The sequence below is a fragment of the Lissotriton helveticus genome, chromosome 12 (assembly GCF_964261635.1).
Source record: "Lissotriton helveticus chromosome 12, aLisHel1.1, whole genome shotgun sequence".
Taxonomy (NCBI): Eukaryota; Metazoa; Chordata; class Amphibia; order Caudata; family Salamandridae; genus Lissotriton; species Lissotriton helveticus.
Window position 1 is genome coordinate 395,235,182 of NC_136073.1, and position 26,853 is coordinate 395,262,034.

The 26,853-nt window shown below is 50.4% G+C and overlaps 1 protein-coding gene across 1 annotated transcript in view; it reads left to right on the forward strand.

Moving 5' to 3' along the window:
* Positions 1 to 26,853, forward strand: part of LSM14A (LSM14A mRNA processing body assembly factor) — a 282,041-nt gene that overhangs the window by 159,775 nt on the left and 95,413 nt on the right. The window contains exon 6 of the mRNA XM_078671505.1: positions 17,100 to 17,177. Coding sequence (XP_078527631.1) covers positions 17,100 to 17,177 — 78 coding nt within the window. The remainder of the gene's footprint in view (positions 1 to 17,099; positions 17,178 to 26,853) is intronic.

A 26,853-nucleotide genomic window follows, 5' to 3' on the forward strand; every position in this document is an offset into this window, starting at 1 on the left:
ATGTTACCTTCTCTCCATTTACAAAGCTGTAATCTAGCTTCTTCATCTATACGTTTACATCTTGCAGCCATTGCCGCATATCTACAAAACCGACAACATATGTCGTTATTTAGAGTACCAGCAATAAAAGCTTTTATGCAAGGATTAAAATAGAATTATTCCTCCTAGGTTACCACCCTCTCCAGTGTGGAACCTAAACATTGTTCTTACAAGGCTCATGGGACCCCCTTTTGAACCTTTACACAAATGTGAACTACAATTTCTCACATGGAAAACAGCTTTCCTCGTTGCTATTAGAAGAGTTGGTGAGATTCAAGCTTTCACTATACAAGAACCTTTCTTACAATAACACCGTAACAAAGTGGTTTTTAAGAACTAATCCTAAATTCCTTCCTAAAGTAATTACTCCTTTTCATCTAAACCGATCAGTTGAGTTACCAGTGTTTTTTCAGAACCCAGACTTGGTAGCAGAAAGAGCTTTACACACACTAGATGTCAAAAGAGCTCTTCTCTATTACGTAGATAGGACCTTTCGCAAAACAAAGCAACTATTTGTAGCCTTCTCTCCACCACATAAAGGCAATCCCATTTCAAAATCAGGAATTGCAAGGTGGATTGTTAAATGTATACAAATATGCTAACACAAAGCAAAACACACATTAACAGTTCCTCCTAGAGCGCACTCAACACGCAAACTAGGAGCCTCCATTCTCAGGAAACAATCCCCTAGAAGACATCTGCAAGGCAGCAACAGGGTCTACAACACACACCTTCACTAAACACTATTGTGTTGATGTGCAAGCCAAGCAGCAAGCTGCAGTAGGCCAAGCTGTCCTTAAAACTCTTTCAAACTACTGCAACATACACCGGTGACCACCGCAAGGAGAGACACTGCTGCACAATCGATGCTAAGTGTACAATCACCAGCTCATATGCCTCGAACGGAAAATGCTACTTACCAGTATGCATCTGTTCTTGGCATGTAGAGCTGCAGAGTTGTACACGCCCTCCCGCCTCCCCGAGACTTTTGTCTGTTCCAGTTTTATCTTCATTAGATACACACGCATGGACATATTTTCTGCTAACTCCATCATTTCCCATCATGGCGAAAAAAAATCTAAGGATGGAGCCGATGCGCCTGCGTGCTATTGTCCAAGGGAGGAGTCACCTATCTCGTGACTACAAAGACTTCTTCCAAGACGACAACAACATGCAATCATCCGAGCCCAACACCAGGTGGCAATCTAATGCTAAGTGTACAACTCTGCAGCTCTACATGCCAGGGAACAGATGCATACTGGTAAGTAGCATTTTCCTTTCTAAAATTGGTGTGGCTCTCCTTCTTTAGTCGTGTGTCCATTATTGATCACTGTTGTGCAGTACATGTCTTAAACATCTCTGTGTTAGGCTTGCTTGTCCAAACTATCACTAATCTCAGAGCCCTTTGGGTTTTACATTGAGCCCTGTACACTTTTGGGGCACCCCTGGACTCTGTGCACGGTATAACCACCTAGCAGTAATACCAATATACTGAGCCAGCTTACAGTGAACATTTTATTTGCCTGTAAAGATACATTTCTTTAATTGTTCTCAGATTTATTCTTGTCTCTCATTTATTGCCTCTGTGAGTACAACAAATCTTTAGCAATACCCTCTGATAAGCCTAAACTGCTCGCTTACACTACCACAAAACAGCGTTTGGGATTATTACTTGTGGCTCTGTCAGCCAATAAGGATTGCCTGGGCTCTCTACTAAGTGTAGCTCGTTTTTTGCTCTATATAGAGAGCCAGCTTTCTACACCTATCTAAGGCTTGGGCTTTGATACTAATATCTGAAAGAAACCAGTTAGTGATAGATTCCTTATCTTTAAATTAGCCCCAGGCGTCAGACTGGATCCGGAAAGCTTTTGTCAGCAGTACCCCTGCACGTCAGTAGGCGTCGTCGTGCGGTTCCGCGTATGTCGTTGGCATCGTAGTCGCCGAGATGACGTCGCTAGAGCTACTTAGACGCGCCTGACATCGGTTTTAAGTCTTGCACGGCTTGTCCCCGCACGATGTTGGTGACTGACCCACACCGTGAGTGACTCTACTGCCTGGGGTGCGACACCGACTCCGAGTCGTGCCCTGAATGCTGTGCCATGGCTCCGAAAACTTTGCGGGAGCAGTCTCAAAAGTTGCCAGAAACCCGGGAGTCGGCTCCGCACCGTTCCAGGTCCCGGTCCCGTGGGAGGTCGAGGGACCAGTCTCGGAGCCACCAACACCACCACTACCACCATCGGTTGAAAAAGTGTTCGCACTCGGAGTCAGGTAAGGCGAACCACAAGAAGTCGAAGAAGCGTTGTTGCTCTTTGCCTAGCCTGCGACATGGCTGAGGGTGCGGGTTGGTGCCGCCACTGCGGCTCTGGCAGAGCCTGTACAGTTGCCGACGGCCTACCCGCCCTTCCCGGGTCCATCGGCGACTCCAGGCTCAGCTGCAGGACTTTCTGTCAGCCATGGCCCGTCGGGCCCCGCGACATAACTTCAGGCCCGCGAGTCCGACTGAGAGTCCTCGCTCCTCTTTGTCGCCGACTCCTGTCTCCGCCGCGAGACCCCCAATAGATCCATGCATGGATCCCAGCTTATGTCGGGTGGCCTCATACAACCTCCACCAACATAGACGTCTATGGCACCGCTACCAGCGTCGACCCTGGCCGACGCCGTCCCCGGCATTCCACCCAGACGTGGAGATGGCGCTGGACTAGTGTAGATGGACGCCGATGGGGAATTTCTATCCCGTTCTCCATCTGCTTCTCTCTTTTCCGCTGCAGGTTGGGGAGGACTGGAAGTACTGGGAGAGGTCTGAAGACCCTCTCGCAGCCCAATGCGAGTTTGACCCGGACTGAGAAGAGGAGTTGGAGGACGCAGGTGAGCTGGATTTTACTCCAGAACCTGGTTCACTGTCTCCTTCTACCGTGGCTACGGAAGAGGGTGGTACATATTCTGTGGTGTTTCGTAAGGCAGCTGAGGCTCTCCAACTGGAGCTCCTTACGGTGGCTGTCTGGACTAACCTCCTGACAGAAGTGCTTCGGCCGGCGTCTTCCTCTACGTAGCCGCTGCTGCCGTTCAACGATGCACTTTGACGTCTTTTTGGGCACCTGATCCGGGCCCAACACAGGGGCTCCTGTGGATAGGAACGTGGCCCGTTGCCATTGCCCGGTCCTGGGCGACCCCATTTTCCTCTACCAACACCCTACCCCTGAGAGCTTGGTTGTCCAAGCTTCTGCGTCCCCAAGCGCATTCCCTTCTGCACCACCGGACAAGGAATCCAAAAAACTGGAGCAGTTTGGGAAGCCATTTTTTTCTTCCGCCAGTTCAGGGCTGCGGTCTGTGAACACCGCATGCCTCTTGGCCCGTTATTCCCACTCTGTGTGGGATACAGTTGCGCAGGTGCTGCCTCTGTGTCCGGAGGAGGCCCAGATGGTGCTCTCACAAGCTATTGCACAGGGGAGAGACACAGCCATGTTCACAATACGTTGTGGCCTTGATACCTCAGACTCCCTGGGCAGAGCGATTTCCACGAAAGTGGCGCTACGCCTGGCTGAGGACAACTGGCTTTTCCGGGGATGTCCAGAACACTTGGATGGACATGCCCTTTGATGGCACTCTCCTTTTTGGGGACTAGGCAGATACAGCGTTGGAGCATTTTAAGGACTCTCAGGCTAAGGCCAAGTCCTTTAGGCCATGAGCACTCCTTCTGCTACTGTTTTACGCTCCTTTCGTAGCCAATGCAGGGGCGCCCAAACAAGTTTGTTTCAGAACCACAGGCCTGTGCAGCAACAGTCTCAGCGCAGCCACAGATGTGGGACCTGCAGAGGTGGGTCATGGGACCAGCGGGCGGGTCAGTCCTCCACCTCCCCTGCCGCCAAACCTTCCTAGTCCGGTGTTTCAGGGTCACCAAATGCCAGTGGGTGGCAGGATTCGCCATCACCTACCCCACTGGCGCACCATCACCTCGGACAGGTGGGTTTTGCAGATAGTCTGAAGGGGTTACTCCCTCTTATTCGAGACTACCCCTCCAACCATGCCGCCACAGTGCCACCGCATGTCAGGAGATCACTTGGCAGGTCTCCAGCAGGAAGTTGCGGCCCTCTTGGCCAAGGGGGCCATCGAGCGTGTTCCGATGCCAGAAGTAGGTCGTTGTGGTTGTTACTCCCACTAGTACTTGGATCCAAAGAAGGACAAGAGCCTGCGTCCCATCTTAGACATTCGCAACGTCCATCGCTTCCTCCGGAAGAATAAGTTCAAGATGCTCACACTTGCTCAGGTCTGCCCTAGACCCGCTAGGCTGGATGGTGGCGTTGGACTTGCAGGACGCTTCTTTTCATGTTCGAGGCATGTGGGCTGCTAAATTCATATCTTTTGCATAGATCGCCGCCTAGTGTTGGGTCCGGATGATCGCACATTGTTGTCCTGGAAGAGTCTTCGAAGTATCCTGAGATAGGTGGCTCCTCCCCTGGACTACAGTGCGCATGGGCATCGGCTCCATCCCCAGATTGTTTTTTTCCGCCATTGGGTTCGGATGCGGTCTCGACGTCTGTCGAAACCGAGAAAACTTGCTTCTTTAAGGCCAAAAGGCCTTCGTTACCTACGTCGGTATTGTTTGCGTACGGTCTCGAGTTTCTCCCGTCTCTTTGAGGCGGAATCTGCGGAGTCGACTTACTCTTCGGACACCGAGGCCTTCTCATCGCAGCAAGACCACAACTTTTTCAACATGGACCTGAGCCCGTTTAAGTACCGTCCCGTCTGTGGGTCCAAATACCCACATAGCGACGTGCACCCGGTCTGCAATAAATGCCTCTCGCCGGACCATAACGAGGAGAACTGCATGGCCTGCTCCAAGTTCAGGTCAAAGAAAACGCTCAAGCTTCGGCGCGCGGTGCGCCTCGAGGCCCAGCGGGCGGCATCGGCACCGATAACATCTTCGACGGCCCAGAAGAAGAGAGCTTAAGCCATCATCTTCAAATCTCACCACCGGCGACAGAGGTCGAGGCCGATCCCGAAGAAGACGACGGGGTCATGGTACAGGACCTTGAATACGTCGACGAGGTAGGGGACGACGAAGAAGTTTATGGGGCCGCGGAAGATAGCTCGGGGGATGAGCTATGCCCGACGATTTTGCAGATCAGGCTCAGGTCACGGGATCGCCACTCGGCCTTACCCAAGACCCGGCACCGCAAGCCACGGCCCCGCCTTCAAGCCCGGCCACGGCCATTCCTGCGGGGGCTATGCAGCCCGTATCGAAACCGAAACTGAAACCAACGGTCTCGACTGCACCTAAAATGGCCGACGCCAAATCGAAACCGAAACTACCGGATTCGAGTGCAACTAAGATGGCGGACGTTCCATCTAAACCACCGAAGCCTGCTACCTCCTCGGCTCCGTCGACCTCCGGGCCACCGAAGTCGAAGAAGACTGCCGACTCAACAGTGCCGAAGGTATCGGCGGGGGATGTGTCCTCCAAGAAGGCCGTCCGTCAAGGGTCGACCGGAGCGGCGCAGGCGAAGTCTGCAAAAGTCGTCGACAAACACTCGGTGCCGACGGGGGCACCGTTAGACGGACGCATGGTCGAAGCGGAGTCTACAAAATCCCTCGGATCCAAGAGCGGAGGCTCGACTCATAAGTCCAAGGACTCCGTGTCTAAAGCTGCGGCATCGACGTCTAAACCTCCAAAGGAGCCCCAGAAAGTCGGGGGGCGGCGGCCCGTTGGCAGCCTCCTCGTCGGCGCCAGGTGCCTCAGCGAGTGGAGCATCCCAAATGGCTAGTTCATTGTAACGGATTCGTGAAAAGGCTAGTGCAACGTCGGCCTCCGCGCCGTCGCACCAGAAGTCGCTAGACGTGCCTGCCAAGCCTACTACCAAGCTCTTATACATCCTGCCGCCAAAGGAAGCCCCAAAGGCCTTTGCCACAAAGACGGCGCCAAAGGCATCAGACTCTTCCACGTCGGGCGGCCTATCGGGTCGACAACACGACTCTGAAGACGAATCTGAGCGTTTTATCGACGCGGACACTGGCAAGTTTACCCTTTTTAAGCGGAAAATCACTTCCCAGCCGGTGGAATCCTATGTTATTCCACTAAAGAAGAAAAGGCCTACACAGGACATTCCTGCCCTGGTTGAACCTATCCAGCCTCCACCCAGAAGTCCAACACCTTCCCCTGACCATTCTGGGGGAGAGGAAGAAGGACTAGATGACCAGTACAGTTTCCCCATCAATGACCCTGATTCACAGCAGGATTCCTATGATGACACCGGTGACCAGGGACACCAACCTGTGGGGCAAGACCCACAGCTTTTCAGTGCACGGGCATCCCCAACTGAGGATTCTGCAGGATTTCATACACTAATTGAACGGGCAGCTGCTAATCATGACGTAGACATGCATGCTGACCCAGTGGAGGAAGATTTTCTATTTGACACTTTTTCTGTCTCTGAAAGGACAGTCAAGACACTTCCTATGCTGAAAGGGGTCCTTAAACATGCTGCAGAAATCTTTAAGGAGCCTACCAGAGCGAGAGTGGTCAACCCACGCATCGAGAAGAAATACAGGCCGGCACCTGCAGACCCGGCATATATTCGGGGGCAGTTGCCTCTTGACTCTCTTGTGGTCGCAAATGCCTGCAAACGGGCGAACTCCCAAACGACTGGTGAAGCTCCTCCCCCAGACAAGGAGTCTAAAGTGCTTGAGGCAGGGGGCAAAAGAATAGCTGCGCAGGCTGCCAATTTCTGGCGTATAGCGAACACACAAGCGCTATTGGCACGTTATGATAGGGCGCATTACGACACCCTAGAGCAACTTTTACAACACCTGCCTACGCAGTTTCAACAGGGTACCAAACTGCTCATAGAAGAGGGAAAACTCATCTCCAACGCAGCAATAAAGTGTGTACTTGATGCCGCAGACACAGCAGCTAGGGCTATTAACACTAGCGTCATGCTAAGACGACAAGCGTGGCTACGCATATCAGGGTTTAAACCGGACATTCAAACGACCATACTCAACCAGCCCGTCAATCCAGATAGACTGTTTGGTCCTGATGTTGACACCACCCTCAAAGATTAAGAAAGACAACGAAACAGCTAAATCTATGGGGGCCCTTCAGTCACAACAATTCCGGGGCAACACTTTTCGTCGCTCAGGTGCACGTGGGGTTACCCGAGGACAGATGGGTCAACAATCACAGTTCACTAGAGGTGGCGCACAGTCCTCGTACCCCAAGCAGAATAAAGGGGGTTATCGAGGAAACCGCACCAGAGGACGTGGCAGAGGTAACAACAACTCCCGTTCCTCTGCCACTAACAAACAGTGACTCTCTGTCACTGCCCCCCGACCATTTAACACCTGTCGGGGGGAGACTCCAGCAGTTCCTGCCAGTCTGGAAAAACATCACCACAGACAGGTGGGTAAGACAACTTGTCCAGTACGGTTATTGTCTAGAGTTAACGTCCACTCCACCCAACATTCCACCAAGGCAACGACCTATGTCCGCAGAGCACTTGCACTTATTGCAGCAAGAAGTAGTGGTGATGCTGCAGAAAGGCGCAATCGAGCTCGTGCCAGTGGAGGAGGAAGGCACAGGGGTCTATTCCCTGTACTTCCTTATTCCAAAGAAAGACGGATCCCTCAGACCCATTCTGGATCTGCGCCCCCTCAACCTGTATATACTGTCAGAACATTTCCATATGCTTACACTGCAACAGATTCTTCCCTTGCTGAACCAAGGGGACTTCCTAGCAACCTTAGACCTCAAGGATGCTTATTTCCACATACCACTACACCCGTCCCACAGAAAGTATCTCAGGTTCACTATCCAAGGCAGGCATTATCAGTTCAAAGTCTTACCCTTCGGAGTGACCACCGCCCCCAGAGTGTTTACCAAGTGTCTGGCGACGGTAGCGGCGCACCTCAGGAGGCAGAACATACATGTCTACCCCTACCTAGACGACTGGCTCATTCAAGCAAAGTCGAAACAACAGTGCGCCGCGGACATGTCGACCACCATTCACCTCCTTCACAATCTGGGGTTCTCGTTGAATTACCCAAAGTCGCACCTTCAACCAGCACATGTGCGACAGTTTCTGGGTGCAACAATAAATACCCTGACTGCGATGGCTCAGCCAAACAAGGTCAGAATAGACAGCATACAGTCTCTAATCCAAAAGTTCAGACCGCAACACTCGCTTCCTGCACGAGTGTTCATGCAGTTGATAGGCATGATGGCCTCCTAAATCTTCATAGTCCCTCACGCACGGTTGCATATGCGTCCGCTACAGGAGTGCTTAGCAAATCAGTGGACACAGGCTCGGGGACAATTGACAAACCTAGTGTTGGTTACCGGTCGGGCGTACAACTCTCTGCATTGGTGGAATCCACACAACCTTTGCAAGGGCCGACCGTTCCAGGAGCCAGTGCCACAGATGATCCTGACAACGGACGCATCTCTCCAGGGATGGGGAGCTCATGTGCTCACTTACACAGTGCAGGGACTATGGACGACGCAGCAACAGAAGATGCACATCAACTATTTAGAACTGATGGCAATCTTCATGGCGCTCAAGTCCTTCAATGTACATCTGTGCAACAAGGTAGTGTTAGTCCGGACGGACAACATGACAGCGATGTACTACATTCAAAAACAGGGAGGCACCCACTCGCCACAGCGGTCTCATCTGGCTCAGAGCATGTGGAAGTGGGCCATTCAGAGGAACATTTTCCTCATGGCAGAACACCTCCCGGGCAGGGACAATCAGATGGCGGATCTGCTCAGCAGATACAGCCATCAAATGCACAAGTGGGAGTTACATCCATCAGTACTCCGCCCGTACTTCCAGCAGTGGGGTCATCCGGAGATAGACCTGTTTGCCACAAGCGAAAACGCAAAATGCCAACACTTTGCCGCCAGGTTCCCTCATCCACAGTCGCAGGGGAATGCGATATGGATGAACTGGTCAGGCAAATTTGCGTACGCTTTTCCACCAGCACCTCTAATACCGCTGGTGGCGAGAAAGCTCAGGCAGCACTCGATGACACTCATCCTAGTTGCGCCAACGTGGGCACGCCAACCATGGTACACCACGTTTCTGGAACTCTGTGGTGCCGCATCAAAGGCTGCGACTAACACCCAGGCTCTTGACGCAGAACCATGGAGACATTCAGCATCCAGATCCGCAACAGCTCAACCTGGCGATCTGCCTCCTGAAGTCCTAGAGTTTGGCTACCTTCACCTACCTCCAGAATGCATGGACATCATCAAGGAGGCAAGGAAGCCCACTACCAGAGCATGCTATGCTGCTAAATGGAAGCGTTTCGTCCTTCACTGTACGGCTAATAACATAAACCCGCTAGATGCATCTATCCCTAACATCATTTGCTATCTGTTACATCTTTACAAGTGTAATCTAGCGTACACTTCCATTCGGATCCATCTATCCGCCATAGCAGCTTATCTTCAGAACAGGCAACTTCTCTGTCTTCAGAGTGCCTGCCATTAAAGCCTTCCTTGAAGGTCTGAAACGAGTCATTCCACCAAGAACACCGCCAGCTCCGGTGTGGAACCTCAATGTGGTACTCACCAGGCTGATGGGACCACCTTTTGAGCCACTGCACTCGTGTTAACTCCAGTTCCTAACATGGAAAGTGGCTTTCCTTATTGCTATTACGTCGCTAAGACGTGTCAGTGAGCTGCAAGCGCTCACAATACAAGAGCCGTTCATACAAATTCATCCAAATAGGGTGGTACTACGCACTAACCCCAAATTCCTTCCGAAGGTGGTGTCACAGTTTCATCTCAACCAAACTATTGACCTACCCGCATTCTTCCAAAACCCGCAAACGGTGGCGGAAAGAATGCTCCATACTGACGTTAGGAGGGCGTTGATGTACTATATCGACAGGACACAACACTTTAGGAAAACAAAACAACTTTTTGTTGCCTTCTCGCCACAGCACAAAGGCAACCCTATTTCCAAAGCAGGAATAGCCAGGTGGATTGTTAAGTGCATCCAAATCTGTTATCAAAAAGCTAAACGTACCTTAACAATACCCCCAAGGGCGCACTCCACACGCAAACTGGGGGCATCCATGGCTTTCCTGGGGAACATTCCTTTGGAAGACATTTGCAGAGCAGCCACATGGGTTACACCGCATACCTTTACAAAACACTACTGTGTTGATGTGCATTCCAAGCAGCAGGCAGCTGTAGGACAGGCTGTTCTCAAGACACTTTTTCAGATTTCTGCAGCTGGCACGGGCAACCGCCGCTAATGGAGGGACTGCTATATATTCTATGCAAAAGATATGAATTTAGCAGCCCACATGCCTCGAACTGAATATGCTACTTACCAGTATGCATCTGTTCTTGGCATGTAGGGCTGCTAACATTCATATCGCCCACCCTCCTCCCCGGTGCCCGTCGCAGCGGCAGATATACTCTTGCATTCAATCATTAGCATGGACATCCTTTACACTTTTCACTCCATCTCTGCCACAATGGCTAAAAACAATCTGGGGATGGAGCCGATGCCCATGCGCACTGTAGTCCAGGGGAGGAGCCACCTATCTCAGGATACTTGGAAGACTCTTCCAGGACAACAATGTGCGATCATCCGGACCCAACACTAGGCGGCGATCTATGCAAAAGATATGAATGTTAGCAGCCCTACATGCCAAGAACAGATGCATACTGGTAAGTAGCATATTCAATCCCCGTCCTGCTGGCCGACCGGCGGTACCTATAGTTCACAGTAGGCCACGAGCACTTGCAGTTCACCGTGCTCCCCTTTGGCCTTACCAGCACACCTCAGGTGTTCACGAAAGTGATGGCAGTGGTGGCAGCTCATCTGCGCAGATCAGGGGTTTCAGTTTTCCTCTATCTCGACGACTGGTTGTGGTAGGTGGGCCCGCCCCAGGCAGTCATCTCCCACCTCCAGACTATGGCCGACCTCCTGCATTTGCTGGGGTTCTCCATAAACGTGTTGAAGTCTCACCTGATTCCCTCTCAGAAGCTCCTCTTCATCAGAGCGGTTCTGGACCCGGCGCAGTTTCGGGTTTATCCTCCCGAGCAGGGAGTTCAGGACATTCGGGCTAAAATTCCGATCTTTCGGCCCTTGTCCTGGGTTTCGGTCAGGATGATCTTGAGGCTGCTAGGCCTCATGGCCTCCTGCATCCTGCTGACCAATCATGCCAGATGGCATATGCGGGCTCTGCAGTGGGACCTGAAGTTCCAGTGGGCCCAGCATCAAGGGGACCTGTCCAAGCACATCCAGATCTCGACGGGCACTGCATAGCAGTTGCAGTGGTGGCTCACAAACCAACATTGGGTCAGCGGCAGATCCCCCTTCCTTCCCCAACCGGAGCACACAGTGGTGACGGATGCGTCCCTCCTGGGATGGGCGGCCATATGGGAGAGGCGGAGATCAGAGGCCTCAGGTCCACGGCGGAGGCCAGGCTCCATATAAACCTTGTGGAGCTCCAGGCGATCCTACTTGCATTAATGGCATGCCTTCCCTCTGTCAAGGGGAGAGTAGTGCAGCTGTTCACAGACAATTCCACCGCCATGTGGCATTGCAACAATCAAGGCCGGTTGGGGTCGTGGACCCTATGTCAGAAGGCTCTGCATCTCTGGGCATGGCTGGAACGTCAAGACATTTCCTTGATGATTCAACACTTGGCAGGTTCTTTGAACGACAGGGCGGACAAACTCAGCCGCAGGTGCTTGATGGATAACGAATGGTGTCTTAACTCGGAGGTGGCGCAAGGTCTCTTTCAACAGTGGGGAGAGCCTTGGTTAGATCTAATCGCCACCGAAGAGAACGTGCAATGTCATCGCTTCGGCGCGTTGGAATTTCCAAGGCGGCACTCGCTCGGCGACTCTTTTTGTCACGAGTGGAGCTGCGGTCTATTGTATGCCTTTCCGCATATACCACTTCTACCCAGAGTGCTGAAGATCAGTTGCGACCATGCCCAAGTCATTCTTGTGGCCCCAGACTGGGCTCAAAGAGTTTGGTATCCTGAGCTACTCAGTATGAGCATGGATCCCCCGATCTGACCTCCTCTCCGGGAGGATCTTCTGTTGCAGCAGCAGGGGACAGTCCTCCACCCGAGCCTGTCCAGCCTCCACCTACATGCGTGGAGATTGAGCTGCAACAGTTTATTTCATTTCACTTGCCTCTTGTAGTCTGTGATATCATTCTGGCAGCCAGACGTCCCTCCACTAAATTGGTATACGCCTGCAGGTGGAACAAATTTGTGGCATGGTGCACAGCAAAGGCTGTGGATCCCCTTTATGCCCCTCTTTCAGAAGTCCTTTTGTTCCTTCTTTCTCTGGCCCAGCAGGGGTCTGCTCTGGGCACTATTAAGGGCTGCCTTTCTGCAATTTCGGCCTTTCTCAGCCTCCCTGATCAGCCCTCTCTTTTCAAGTACCCTGTTGTAAATAGATTTCTCAAAGACAAATGCACACCTTTTCCCTCCTATTAGTTTGAAATGCCGGAGTGGGACTTTAATCTGGTTCTTAATTATTTGATGTGCGTTCCTTTTGAGCCACTTCACAACTGTCCTCTTCGTTTATTAACTTTGAAAACTGCTTTCCTGGTTGCCATCACCTCCGCTAGGCGCGTGAGTGAGCTCCAGGCTCTTTCCTGTAAGCCTTCCTTTCTGTTGGTTCATCCGGATAAAGTTGGCTTTGCACTCGTCCTTCCTTCTTGCCAAAGGTTATCACTGCCTTCCACATTGAGCAAACTATCACCTTGCCCACTTTATTTCTGCCTCCGCACCCTTCCAGAGAGGAAGGAAGGCTCCACCGTCTGGACTCTAAACGTGCGCTCTCATTCTACCTGAATCGCACACAACAGTTCCGGGTTGGTGACCAGCTCTTTGTTGGCTACGTAGGCGCCAAGAAAGGCCTGGCTGTACACAAGAGGACTATCTCCCGCTGGGTCGTCTTGTGCATCAAGGCTAAAAAGGAACCTCTTGTGGAGTTGCGCACCCATTCTGCCAGGGCGACAGCGGCTACTACTACATTGGGACGTGGTGTCCCCCTGCAAGACATCTGTCAGGCAGCTACGTGGGCTTCGCTGCACACTTTTACTAAGCATATTTGCCTTGACAGTCAAGTCCGGAGAGACATCTTCTTTGGCCATTCTGTTCTCCGTGACTTTCTGGTGTGATCTTGGTTCGCAGACCCACTACCGGGGTTGGTATTGCTGGGGTATCTATTTTAAGGTAAGGAATCTATCACGGTGTTTCTTTCAGATGAACAAGTTACTTCCCTTCGCTAGCGATATATCTGTAAGAAACATTAGTTAGTGATAGCTTCCTTTCCACCCCACCCATCCTCTCCATTCTGCGAACTGATTTCTAGGGTTTAGGTCATCCCTTTCAGGGCCCTAGTTTCAATGCACCAGTTATCAGTATCTTGCATGGCTCTGCGTTCCTGGCACGGAAAGTCGCGTACAGAACTGACGTCAGCGCGCAAGTACGCTTTTGAGTAGCTTCAGCAACGTCAGAAATTGTTTCTTATAGATATATCGTTACTGAAGGTAAGTAACTTGTTCTTCTGAGAACTAGGAAAGAAGAATTTTATGTATGAAAATTGGCCAAAAGCTTAAGGATGGCCAGCACCACAGTGCCTCCTAGGCTCACCAATTGCTGGTGGTCATCAAGGGCTGAGACTAAAGCAGTTTAATTGCTATGAAGCTGATTAAAGCCTTAAAACTTTATAAATAAATAAATAACTGATGGGAGTCCAGAAAATCATGATTTTCAAGAAATAATAAGTTGCTTATTGGTTTTGGCAGGCAGAGGGAGTAGTGATATGTGACGATATTTGCTAAAAACAATGAGGCTGTCTGTATTTTTCTTATCTTTGCAATATTAGAGCTTATCCCAGCTTCCGTTCCAGGAAAATAAAGATGAAATTTGCATAGCTCCAGTAAAACCTGGCACACTATGGAGACTGGTTTATGTACGATATGAACTGGGCAGAATGGCGATCTGGATTTAACTAGGATGTGCTGTGAAATGATGTCCAATGAAAGATTAAGGTGGGAAGATTGAATAAGGTGTTTAGGAAGCTGGATGTGTGTATATTATACTGAAGTAAGGTATAGTGTGCACAGTCCAGTGGATCCCCAGAGGTATAGCAGGGGCTAAAGTGGATAATCCCTCTCTCTCTCATGTGATAATGTGGTTGAGCAGTCAGGCTTATCAGAAGGTAATGTTAGGCATTTGTGGTACACACTGAGGCAAGAAATTGTGTCATACACTCAAAGACTGAATCCAGACCAATTGTTTGTATAAAATGTTCTTACTTTGTTTTTATTACTAGAACCAAGATTTACTCGGTAGTAGGTAAGTGATACTTTCAATTCACTAATATTTTGCAAGATACAGTGTGTACTGGCTTTGTAGAAGCATACACTTTATTTGCAGTAGAAAAATGGGTTGTTAGCACTTTAGAATACTTATTATTTAGGTTACTTTGTAGTTACTATTCTAGTTTGGGGTGAAACAAATTACTAACGCAGACTAGGCAGCAGAGTACATCAGTCGGCAGGTTAATTCTTTTGAAGACATTTTTCAGAGATAAACCCATCTTACAATCCTTTGGAGAAAAACGAAGTGTTAAGTTTGCAGGTCAGTAAACCGTTTTGGGAACTGAGTTTTGGAGGATTGGAACCAAGGCTCAATTCAGCACTCTATGTGCACTACCAGCGGCACTAGGGTGGCCGGCCGCAGAGAGCCAGTGTTAGCCAGCGGGGCTAGGGGGCACCGTGTTTGACTGCTCAAGGGCAGGCCACTCTGTTTTGGGAGTCAAGCTCCTAGGGTTAAAGTGAGGGCTAAAGGGTTCCCAAGTTAGCACCAAGACTACACCTCCAGCGTCACAGGAGCGGGGGTGCAATGGGTTGCTTAGACTATGTCGGGAGCCCAAAGAAATCCTATGGGGGTTGTCTTTAACTTTCGGCTGCAGGCTCGGTCCAGGAAGTTGTGCAGGAGGAACCAACAGCTGGGCAGGCAAGTAGAGATGTCCCTCAATGTTGGGACCTTCCGGGGTTCGGTACACCAGGATGCAGGGTCTGAGACTGCAGGTGTGCCTTTAGATGTCTGTCATCTGCTTACCGATATGGTCGCAGTGGAAGGGGCGGTCGTCTTAAAGAGGCGGCAGGTGTGGACACAGAACCTGGAAAGTGACACCCCTTTATGGTTTGGAGGTCAGACCACTGGGAACCACTTCAGGACGGATGGACCCTCGGGACACGAGTTGTGGCTGACTGGTTCAGAGTTAAGTCATGGAGCAGGGTTTCTTGATCCCACAGGGGCTGGAACTTCTTCTGTGGACATGGCTGCTGTCTTTGGGAGACTCCAGTCTGAAGTGGGGGATCAGTCCTCAACAAATCTGGAGGTTGCGGATCCTTTTGGGAGACGTTGTTTTCTTCGGAGCTGCAGGCAGGTCGGTAGGGCTTGTGCCAAAGCAGTTGGGCCTGTAGTGTTCCCTCCTGGTATGTCTTCGTGATCCCAATCTTCTTAGGTCGGTCAGATCTGAAGTCTGGGTTCAAGGCTACCCCATAAATGCTGTATTTAGGGGTCTCGAGGTAGTAGCCAATGGGCTACTGCCCTTGGGGTGACTACACCCTTAGTGTGCTCACCCCACGTGGGGAAATAGGCACAATTCCTAACTCTGATTGGAGGGTGCCTGCCATCTCAAAGGTGGGCACACCTTCTGGCTGGTCCAGATTGTTTTCTATTTTTTTTTTCTCTGCCAAAAAGGGGATGAGACGGGCAGAGGGCCAGCTCCTGATAGCAGGAGAGGCTAGGGGTTGCGTTGCAAAGGTGCCATGCCTTTGAAGCTCCCCATTCACAGATGACTCTCTCTGACTTGGGGAATGTGTGAACACCTCCACCCAGGAAATGCTTTATTTCTGGGCCCAGGGAACAAAGGCACCCACCCCATGGGTCCAGAAACTTTTCTTGTGGTGGCAGGTTGGTATTTACAAGTCAGGAAGCCATCAGAGGTTGGTATGGGTCAGGGCCCCCTCTAGAGGAGATTGAGTGCAGGGAATAATACATCTGACTCTGGAATTGGTGCCGGTTTATTATTCTGATATGTTTGATACCAAACATCCCAGGATACAGTAAGGCCATTACGGTGCTAGGAAAAAAAGTAATGACCAGTTTCTAGACCACATACTAGGGTTGGCTTTACTGGGCACTTACAATATCTAAGAACGGCCTTCCATATTATAGGGACCTGCCTGCTCATGCAGATAGGACCTCACATGAGGTATAGTGCATCATGCCCTAAGGGTGACTTACCTAGACCTCATACAGTACTGGGCAGGCATGGCACCCAGGGATGGGTGCCAATGGTGACTTCACTTTTAGCTGCAGCAAAACATGCCAGCTGCACTGGTGTGTGTTTGTGGTGAGAGGTGTCTGAGAGTAACCTAATACATGCTGCAGCCCTCAGGCCTTTCACTGACTTCCAGATCTTTGGTACCATAGGTACCCCTTACTTGCATGTAGGTCAGAGTTGTGCCAATTGTATAAACAATGGTGCAGGTTAGGAAAAGCGCACATGCTCTGGGAACCTGGTTGGCAGGGATGCAAGGCACACTCACTCAAAGTGCATCAGAAATATGGCAAAAAGTGTGGGGCGGCGGGGTGTTAGTGCAACAGAAACCCACTTTCCTACAAGGTGGAAGGTGAGGGAGAAGGATATTTTGTTCAATTTTTTTGTTTTTTTCACTCCTTGCTAGCGTGAACTGGGCACAGTGCCTTCACAGGTCATGTGCTGTTCATTCTATCTAGCTCTGCCCCCTTACTCATTCCTACTCCCCAGAGGCTGATTTAGAAAATAGTGAGGCCTATGGTGGGCAGGGGCACTTCTGATCCCATTTAGCTTCCTTTGAAACCTGTGTGCCTTATTGTTATATGATGGTCAAACTAAAATGTGCTATGCGGAAAATAAATTTCACCTTAAAACTTGGTAACTCGCTGAGAAGAAAGTTAGTGCACTGTCACATTATAAAGCTTGGTGTCTAAAATGTTAAATTCATAATCTCTTTCAGTTGAAGCACACCGGCTGTCAAGACCAGAAGCTGATCAATTAAGAAATGACAACAAAGATGCAAACAAGAGGCAAGCAGGTACTTAAACGTTTTATCTGTTGCTGCACTTTGAGATAGCCAAATTAGCTACCTTGTCTTGAATTCCCTTTTCTGAAAAAATCTAATTGCAGATGCCTCACCCGGGCAATATCCCCCTGCTCTAGGCTTGATCTGGAAGCTTTAAATGGCATTACACCTGTGTGCTGCTATGTGGTGCTGTGCGTCTCTCCTTTGCCCCAAAAGCAACGATGAAGCCTCATATTAGTGCAAACTCGGTGCGTCACTGCCCGTTCCTTCATATGCAGATACAATTTCCTTGTTAGTTGAAAGTTGTTTTTTTCTTAATTATTCAGGTTTTTGCCAGTGTGCAAGGGAATCATGTACCCTGCAAACACTTTAACCCTTTATAACCACTTGGATGCTATGGCATGTCCCTGGAGTCCATGTAAATTCCATTGAAATGAATGGGTACTTCATGACGAGTTACCCTTGTCATTAGCATCCAAGTGGTTTAAGAAACCTGCAAACTGTGGCTGACACCCCCATGAGGTTTAGCTCTAATATTTGGGTTTGGGCATGTTTCCAACTCCTGCCACATGTGTGCCATTATGAATCGAGATTCAATTTGGAAACGTGAAGAGAAGCTGTACATCGACAAACTCGGAAAGAAGTCATGGAAATTCTGCAATGCTGGATGCGGATCCATTCCCATAACAAATCTTCATCACAGTCCAGTTCTTTGGGGAAGTCTATTGTGATGCAAATGAGGGATAGATGAGATTTGTCCCAGTCCCATCACATGTTCATTCTAAGAAGCTGCAAGTACATCAGTGTGGTTCATGATCCCGGTCTTTTCCTGATCAGCCGATTCTACAGTTAATCCTGAAGCACCCAGACTTCCCAGGGCCATTGGTGACTCAATAACCGATTGAGGCCCTTAATGAGGCCATGTTGTGGATCTTTAGCCATCATGTGGCTCCCTCTGGTGCTCTCTGTTCAAGTTGCTGCTGGTGGATCCATCCTCTGTAACATCGGAACCTCTTGAACCAGCCATTAGATCTTCTCTGACATTGAAGCATACTTCTAATCCACCACCAAAATCCACTCTGGTCCCTTTGAAATGGAAGGTGTCTGAGGATAACCATGCCCCAATAGCACTTTCCAACTTTGAGCCGAATTTGTCTCTTCCCTGACAAAGGTCATGTCTCAAAATCTTACGGACACACCTGGACACAGTCCACTACGATTCTAACTAAACCATGCCTTTTCTTCGGAGTCCCATTCCAGGGCTCCAACAACTTTTCAGTTCAGAGTCTGATCTAAGGCAACCAGCCTTTGGACATGACAATGGCAAAGAAGGGGGTTATTTTGCCCTACCCTGATAACAATTTACACATGGACTTAAAGGGGCCAGTGGGTTGGACACTTACAGGGACTCCGTTGTATTTTCCTGTGGGTCATCAACGGTAGAGGTGCTCTACCTTGCTGTGGTAATGAAACTGACAGCAGAGGTGTTGCATTTACAGCTGCCAACTATGAACGTTCAAACTAACCTACTGACAGAAGGTTTGCAAAGTGAGCAAACAAACTCAGGTGCTTGCAACTAGTCTCTGAAGCCCTGACTAACACCCTTATGGGCACCTGGTACGTTCTCTGGCATCACTGGCACGTGCCAGGCTTCTATATGCAAAAAATACAGTTGATGGACAGAATGTAGAACAATGTCATACATTCACCCCAGTACAAGGATCTGGGCCTAAATCCATCGTTTTTTTGCACTCCACACCACCCTGGGTTAGACACTGGCTATATGCAAATCAGCTCTGACCCTGCATCCTGATGAAGGCTGATAACCAGAAACTGGTCCTTGGATGCTTGATTCCGGTCTGGGAAAGACATGGCTTGGTAGTTCGGACTGGACTGTTCCCATGAGGCACAGGGTCAGAGCTGATTTGCATATAGCCAGTGTCTAACCCAGGGTGGTACCCCACATCTTATTTGTAGTTGAGTTGGGGAAAGGGAGGGTGAGGGGTTGGTCATGGCTTTGGCAGGTTTGGGGAGCTGAAGTGGGCGGGGGGTGGTTGGGGGATGTTCGGGGATTTCAGGTCTGGTTAGACTCTATAGTGGTAGGAGGCAAGGCATTGGGAGGGATGGACATAGGGATTGGGAAATGTTGGCAGACATGCTTTTCGGAACTTGAGATGGTTGCTACATGTGCCCATTTGGTTTTTTATTGTGAAATTAACAGTTGGTACTGGGAGGCGGGCTCGACAGATAAATCTAAAGAGCTACCAACTGCTCCCCCCTTCTGCAATTGTGTGTGGTGGGGATTTGAATGTGACACTGGATGGGGCATTGGATAGGAAGGATGACCGCAATTACACAACTAAATGGGCGGCTGGGGCGGTGCGAGATGGGATGTCTGGACTTGGGTTGGTGGATGTGTGGCGTTTGGGGCATCCGGGGGTGAGAGAGGGCACATGTTAAACGTCAGCACTCGACACTTGGTCACGGCTGGATTATTGGCTTGTAACAAGGGATGTTAGTAGTTGGATGACGAGTGTGAACCATCTGCCTCGCACGCTTTCGGATCACGCACCTGTGCTACTGGAGGTCAGCCTCCCTTTGCATGCACCTGCGCCTTTTTCGTGGCGCTTGCCTCCTGGGGCTTTGACGGATCAGGTGTTGCGTGAAAGCCTGAGGGAAATGATAGAAGACTATTTTGCCAGGAATGTTGGATCAGTAGAAAGTATGTGTTCGAGGCATGTGGGCTGCTAAATTCATATCTAGTGCATAGATCGCCGCCTAGTGTTGGGTCCGGATGATTGCACATTGTTGTCCTGGAAGAGTCTTCGAAGTATCACGAGATAGGTGGCTCCTCCCCTGGACTACAGTGCGCATGGGCATCGACTCCATCCCCAGATTGTTTTTTTCCGCCATTGGGTTCGGATGTGGTTCTCGACGTCTCCGTGTCGGAACCGATAAACTTTGTTCTTAAGGCCAAAAGGCCTTCGTTACCAGCGTTGGTATTGTTAGCGCACGGTCTCGAGCGTCGTCCGACTCTCGGAGCCGGAAATCAACGGAGTCAAGTTACTCTTCAGACATCGAGGCCCTCTCGTCGCAGCAAGACCCGACAACCTTACCATGGAGCGGAGCCCATTTAAATACTGCCCCATCTGTGGATCCAAATATCCACACATCGATGTGCATCCGGTCTGTAATAAATGCCTGTCACCGGACCACAACGAAGACAACTGCATGGCCTGCTCTCAATTCAGGTCAAAGAAGAAGCTCAAGCATCGGCGCGGGACGTGCCTCGAGGCTCAGCGAGCGGCACCGACAACCGACAACATATTCGACGACCCCGCGGTGGAAGGCAGTAGCCATCATCTCGAAATTTCGCCTCCGACGACGGAGGTCCAGTCCGATGCCGAAGAACACGTCGAAGGGCACGGCCAGGACACTGAATACGTCGAGGAGGTAGGGGACGACGAAGAAGTTTATGGGGCCGCGGAAGATAGCTCGGAGGAAGAGCTATGCCCCGAAGTCTATATAATTCAGGCTCAGGTCACGGGATCGCCACTCGGCCTTACCCACGACCCCGCACCGCTATCCCCGGCCCCGCCTTCTCACCTGGCCACGGACACTCAAGCGGAGCCGCCATTAACCGTATCAAAACCGAAAACGAAACCTTCGGTCTCTACAGCACCTAAGATGGCCGACGTCCAGGCAAAATCGAAAACGAAACTACCGGACGCAACAACACCAAAAAAGGCCGACGTCCAGCAAACAATATCGAAAATTGCTCCTTCATCGGCTCCGTCCACCTCCGGCCCACAGAAGTCGAAGAAGGCTGTCGAGACAGCAGCGCCGCACAAGGTGCACAAGGACTCGTCCTCCAAGAAGGCCGTCCGTCAAGAGTCGGCCTCTGTTGCTCCGGCACGGTCGTCTAAGTCGGTTCACACTCCTTCAGACGCTCCTACGGCGCAGCCAACTAAACGCCCAGTCGAACAAAAGTCGACTACAAGCCACGACCCGAAGGCCGCAGGCACTACGCATCGGCACAAAGATGTCGAATCTGCAGCATCGGCGCCAAAGTCTACAAAGGACCCGCGCCACAATGCGGCTGAAGATTCGTCGACGCAAATACCGTCGACACCGAGGGACTCCGACGCCACCGGACACCGGCGGTCGGCTACCACACCCTCCGCCTCCTTCACCACACAGGTCACCGACTCCCTGAAACGGATTGGGGAAAAACTTTGTCGACGACGGCTCCCACGCCGTCGGCTCCAAAGGAGGTGGACACTCCTCAGAAGTCATCAGCCAAGCTTCTTTACACTCTTCCACCAAAGGTGCCACCAAAAGCATTTGCACCTAGATCGGTGCCACAAACTTCGGCTCCTTCGGCGCTTCAAGCCTCAGATGAACAATCAGAGCATTACATCGATGCCCACACAGGGAAACTGACCCTTTACAAAAGGAAGATCACTTCCCAACCACTGGAATCATATGTTATTCCACTGAAGAAAAAGAGGACAGCCCAGGACAGTCCTGCCCTTATTGAGCCCGTTCTACCACCCCCAAGAAGGAGTCCATCACCTTCCCCAAACCAATCAGGGGGAGAGGATGATGAGGAAGACGACCAATACAATTTCCCAGTGGACAATGACCCTGATGTTCAGCAGGACACATGACGACACTGGGGACCAAGGTGGACAGCAGGTGGTACAAGATCCACAAGGTTTTGGGGCACGTACATCTCCAACAGAGGATTCTGCAGCATTTAATGCTTTAATCGAACGGGCAGCAGCAAATCATGATGTAGACATGCATGCTGACCCGGTGGAGGAAGACTTTTTGTTTAACACTTTCTCTGTCTCAGAAAGAACTGTTAAAATACTTCCTATGCTCAAAGGTGTCCTTAGACATGCCCCAGAGATCTTTAAGGAACCTTCCAGGGCAAGAGTGGTGAACCCACGTATCGAGAAAAAATACGGCCAGCACCTGGAGATCCTGCATATATTCGAGGACAGTTGCCTCTGGACTCGTTGGTGGTCGCCAATGCCCGCAAGAGGGCAAACTCCCAAACTACGGGTGAAGCTCCTCCCCCTGACAAGGAGTCGAAAGTGCTTGAGGCATCCGGCAAGAGGGTGGCTGCGCAGGCTGCCAATGTATGGCGTATAGCAAACACACAGGCACTATTGGCGCGTTACGATAGGGCGCATTACGACACCCAAGAACAGCTCCTTCAACATCTACCTGATCAGTATAAAGAAGCAGCCGAAATGCTCATACAAGAGGGGAAGCTTATATCAAACGCTGCAATAAAGTGTGCACTTGATGTGGCAGACACAGCGGCTAGGGGGATTAACACTAGCGTCATGCTAAGACAACAAGCTTGGCTTCGTATATCTGGATTTAAGCCTGACATCCAAACTACAATCCTCAACCAGCCCGTCAATCCTGACAGACTGTTTGGCCCAGATGTAGACACCACACTTGAAAAGATTAAAAAGGACAACGAGACTGCTAAGTCCATGGGGGCACTTCAGTCCCAACAATTCAGGGGAAACACTTTTCGTCGCTCAGGAGCGCGTGGTGTTACCAGAGGACACTTGGGTCAACAATCACAATTTACAAAGGGTGGTGCACAATCCTCCTACCCCAAGCAAGGTAGAGGGGGTTTCAGAGGTAACAGTGCCAAGGGCAGGGGCAGAGGGAACAACAACTCCCGTTCCTCTGCCGCCAACAAACAGTGACTCTCTGTCACTGCCCCCGACCATCCAACACCTGTCGGGGGGAGACTCCAGCAGTTCCTGCCAGTCTGGACATCCATCACCACAGACAGGTGGGTGAGAAAACTAATCCAATACGGTTATTGTTTGGAGTTAACATCCACTCCTCCCAACATTCCCCCAAGACACCGTCCTATGTCGGCAGAGCACTTGCACTTATTGCAGCAGGAGGTCTTGGTAATGCTGCAAAAAGGCGCAATAGAGCTCGTGCCAATAGCGGAGGAAGGCACAGGGGTCTATTCCCTGTACTTCCTCATCCCAAAAAAGGACGGATCCCTCAGACCTATTCTGGATCTACGCCCCCTCAACATGTATATACTGTCAGAACACTTTCACATGCTGACACTGCAACAAATTCTTCCCCTGCTAAACCAAGGGGACTTCCTGGCCACCTTAGACCTCAAGGATGCTTACTTCCACATCCCACTCCACCCATCCCACAGAAAGTACCTCAGGTTCACCATTCAGAACAAACACTATCAGTTCAAAGTCCTACCCTTCGGGGTGACTACTGCCCCCAGAATGTTTACAAAGTGTCTGGCGACAGTAGCGGCGCACCTCAGACGGCAGAACATACATGTCTACCCGTACCTAGACGACTGGCTTGTTCAAGCGAAGTCGGAGCAACAATGCGCCGCGGACATGTCCCACACTATTCAACTCCTTCACAGTCTGGGATTCTCGCTAAACTACCCAAAGTCGCACCTTCAACCAGCCCATGTGCGGCAGTATCTAGGCGTGACAATAAACACCCTGACTGCTATGGCTCAGCCAAACCCAGCCAGGATCAACAGCATCCAGTCACTAATCCAACGGTTCAGACCGCAACACTCCCTACCAGCGAGAGTGTTCATGCAGTTGATAGGCATGATGGCCTCCTGCATTTTCATAGTCCCGCACGCGAGGTTGCACATGCGTCCTCTCCAAGAATGCTTGGCAAATCAGTGGACACAGGCTCGGGGACAACTGATGGACCTAGTGTTGGTGACCGGTCGAGCATACAACTCTCTGCATTGGTGGAATCCACACAACCTTTGCAAGGGACGACCGTTCCAAGAGCCGGTGCCACAGATTATCCTGACGACGGACGCATCTCTCCAAGGATGGGGAGCTCATGTGCTCCACTACACTGTGCAGGGACTGTGGTCCACTCAACAACAGAAGTTGCACATCAACTACCTGGAATTGATGGCAATCTTCATGGCGCTAAAGTCCTTCAAGGTACATTTGTGCAACAAAGTCGTGTTGATCCGGACGGACAACATGACAGCCATGTACTACATCCAAAAGCAAGGAGGTACTCACTCACCACAGCTGTCTCATCTGGCTCAGAGCATGTGGAAGTGGGCCATTCAGAGGAACATTTTCCTCATGGCAGAACACCTCCCCGGCAAGGACAATCAGATGGCGGATCTGCTCAGCAGGTACAGCCATCAAATGCACGAGTGGGAGATACATCCATCAGTGCTCCACCCATACTTCCAGCAGTGGGGTCATCCACAAATAGACCTGTTTGCCACAAGGGAAAACGCAAAATGCCAAAGCTTTGCCGCCAGGTTCCCTCATCCGCAATCGCAGGGGAATGCGATATGGATGAACTGGTCAGGCAAATTTGCGTACGCTTTTCCCCCAGCGCCTCTCATTCCGCTGGTGGCAAGAAAGCTAAAGCAACACTCGATGACTCTCATCCTAGTTGCTCCAACATGGGCACGCCAACCATGGTACACCACGTTTCTAGAACTTTCTGTGGTACCGCATCAAAGGCTGCATCTCACACCCAGCCTCTTGACGCAGAGCCATGGCGACATTCAGCATCCAGATCCGCAACAGCTCAATCTGGTGATCTGGCTCCTGAGGTCTTAGAATTTGGCTACCTCAACCTGCCTCCTGAATGCATGGACATCATCCGTGAGGCAAGGAAGCCCACGACCAGAGCTTGCTATGCAGCAAAATGGAAGCGGTTTGTCATTTACTGTACAGACAACAATATCAACCCGCTAGATGCATCCATTCCTAACATCATCTGCTATTTGTTACATCTTTACAAATGCAATCTGGCGTACGCTTCCATTCGGATACATTTATCCGCCATAGCGGCTTACCTCCAGAATCGGCAGCACCTCTCTGTTTTCAGAGTGCCTGCCATTAAAGCATTCCTAGAGGGACTGAAACGAGTCATTCTTCCTAGAACTCCACCAGCTCCTGTGTGGAACCTCAATGTGGTCCTCACTAGGCTGATGGGCCCACCTTTCGAGCCACTGCACTCATGCGAACTTCAATTTCTAACATGGAAAGTGGTTTTCCTCATTGCTATCACGTCGCTCAGGCGTGTTAGTGAGCTGCAAGCGCTCACAATCCAAGAGCCATTCATCCAAATACACTCTAACAGGGTAGTGCTCCGCACTAACCCCAAATTCCTTCCAAAGGTGGTGTCACAGTTTCATATCAACCAAACTATTGACCTGCCTGCATTTTTCCAAAACCCGCAAACGGTAGCAGAAAGAATGCTTCATACATTAGACGTTAGGAGGGCGCTAATGTACTACATTGACAGGACACAACCCTTTAGGAAGACACAACAACTTTTTGTTGCCTTCTCAGCACAACACAAAGGCAACCCCATTTCCAAAGCAGGAATAGCCAGATGGATTGTTAAATGCATTCAAATCTGTTATCAAAAGGCTAAACGCACTTTAACAATACCCCCAAGGGCGCACTCTACATGCAAATTGGGGGCCTCCATGGCTTTCCTGGGGAACATTCCTTTAGAAGACATTTGTAGAGCAGCCACATGGTCTACACCACACACATTTACCAAGCATTATTGCGTAGATGTGCATTCCAAACAGCAAGCAGCTGTAGGACAGGCTGTTCTCAAGACACTTTTTCAAGCTTCTGCAGCTGGCACGGGCAACCGCCCTTAATGGAGGGACTGCTGTGTATTCTATGCACTAGATATGAATTTAGCAGCCCACATGCCTCAAACTGAATATGCTACTTACCAGTATGCATCTGTTCTTGGCATGTAGGGCTGCTAACATTCATATCGCCCACCCTCCTCCCCGGTGCCCGTCGCAGCGGCAGATATACTCTTGCATTCAATCATTAGCATGGACATCCTTTACACTTTTCACTCCATCTCTGCCACAATGGCTAAAAACAATCTGGGGATGGAGTCGATGCCCATGCGCACTGTAGTCCAGGGGAGGAGCCACCTATCTCGTGATATTTCGAAGACTCTTCCAGGACAACAATGTGCAATCATCCGGACCCAACACTAGGCGGCGATCTTTGCACTAGATATGAATGTTAGCAGCCCTACATGCCAAGAACAGATGCATACTGGTAAGTAGCATATTCAGTACTGTCTGGGAGGCATTCAAGGTGACGGTGCGCGGGGCGTGTATAAGCATGCAGTCTGGTGTACTCAAATCATTGAGGGGGTTCTATGGAAAAACTGGAGCGTGGTTTGGTATCTTTGGAGCTGCCGAATGAGATGCAGCCAACTGACTCTGTGTGTTGAAATTCAGTTAAAGGTTACTGAATATAATGATTTGGCTGAGCAGGAAGTCAAATTTCTATCCAAACGTACTAAGGCGAGGTATTATGGTGAGGGAGTAAGGCCGGGCCGAGGACTGGCAGACAAAATTAGGGAACCCTGGGAACAGGCACTGCAGTATTCAGGAAATTGAGGATGGGGATCAGAACGTAACGAGTGTGGAGGGTGTCTTAAAGTGTTTTGTGCAATATTACGAGCGAATGTATAGGCACAGAGACAGCTGAGGAAGACGAGATAGCGCAATATCTGGAGGACATAGCGTTGGTTTGGCTGTCGAAGGGCCAACAAGATTTTTTAATGCATAGCATAACAGAAGGGGAGTTCCAGGATGCGATTGCGGCTCTGCCGAATGGTAAAG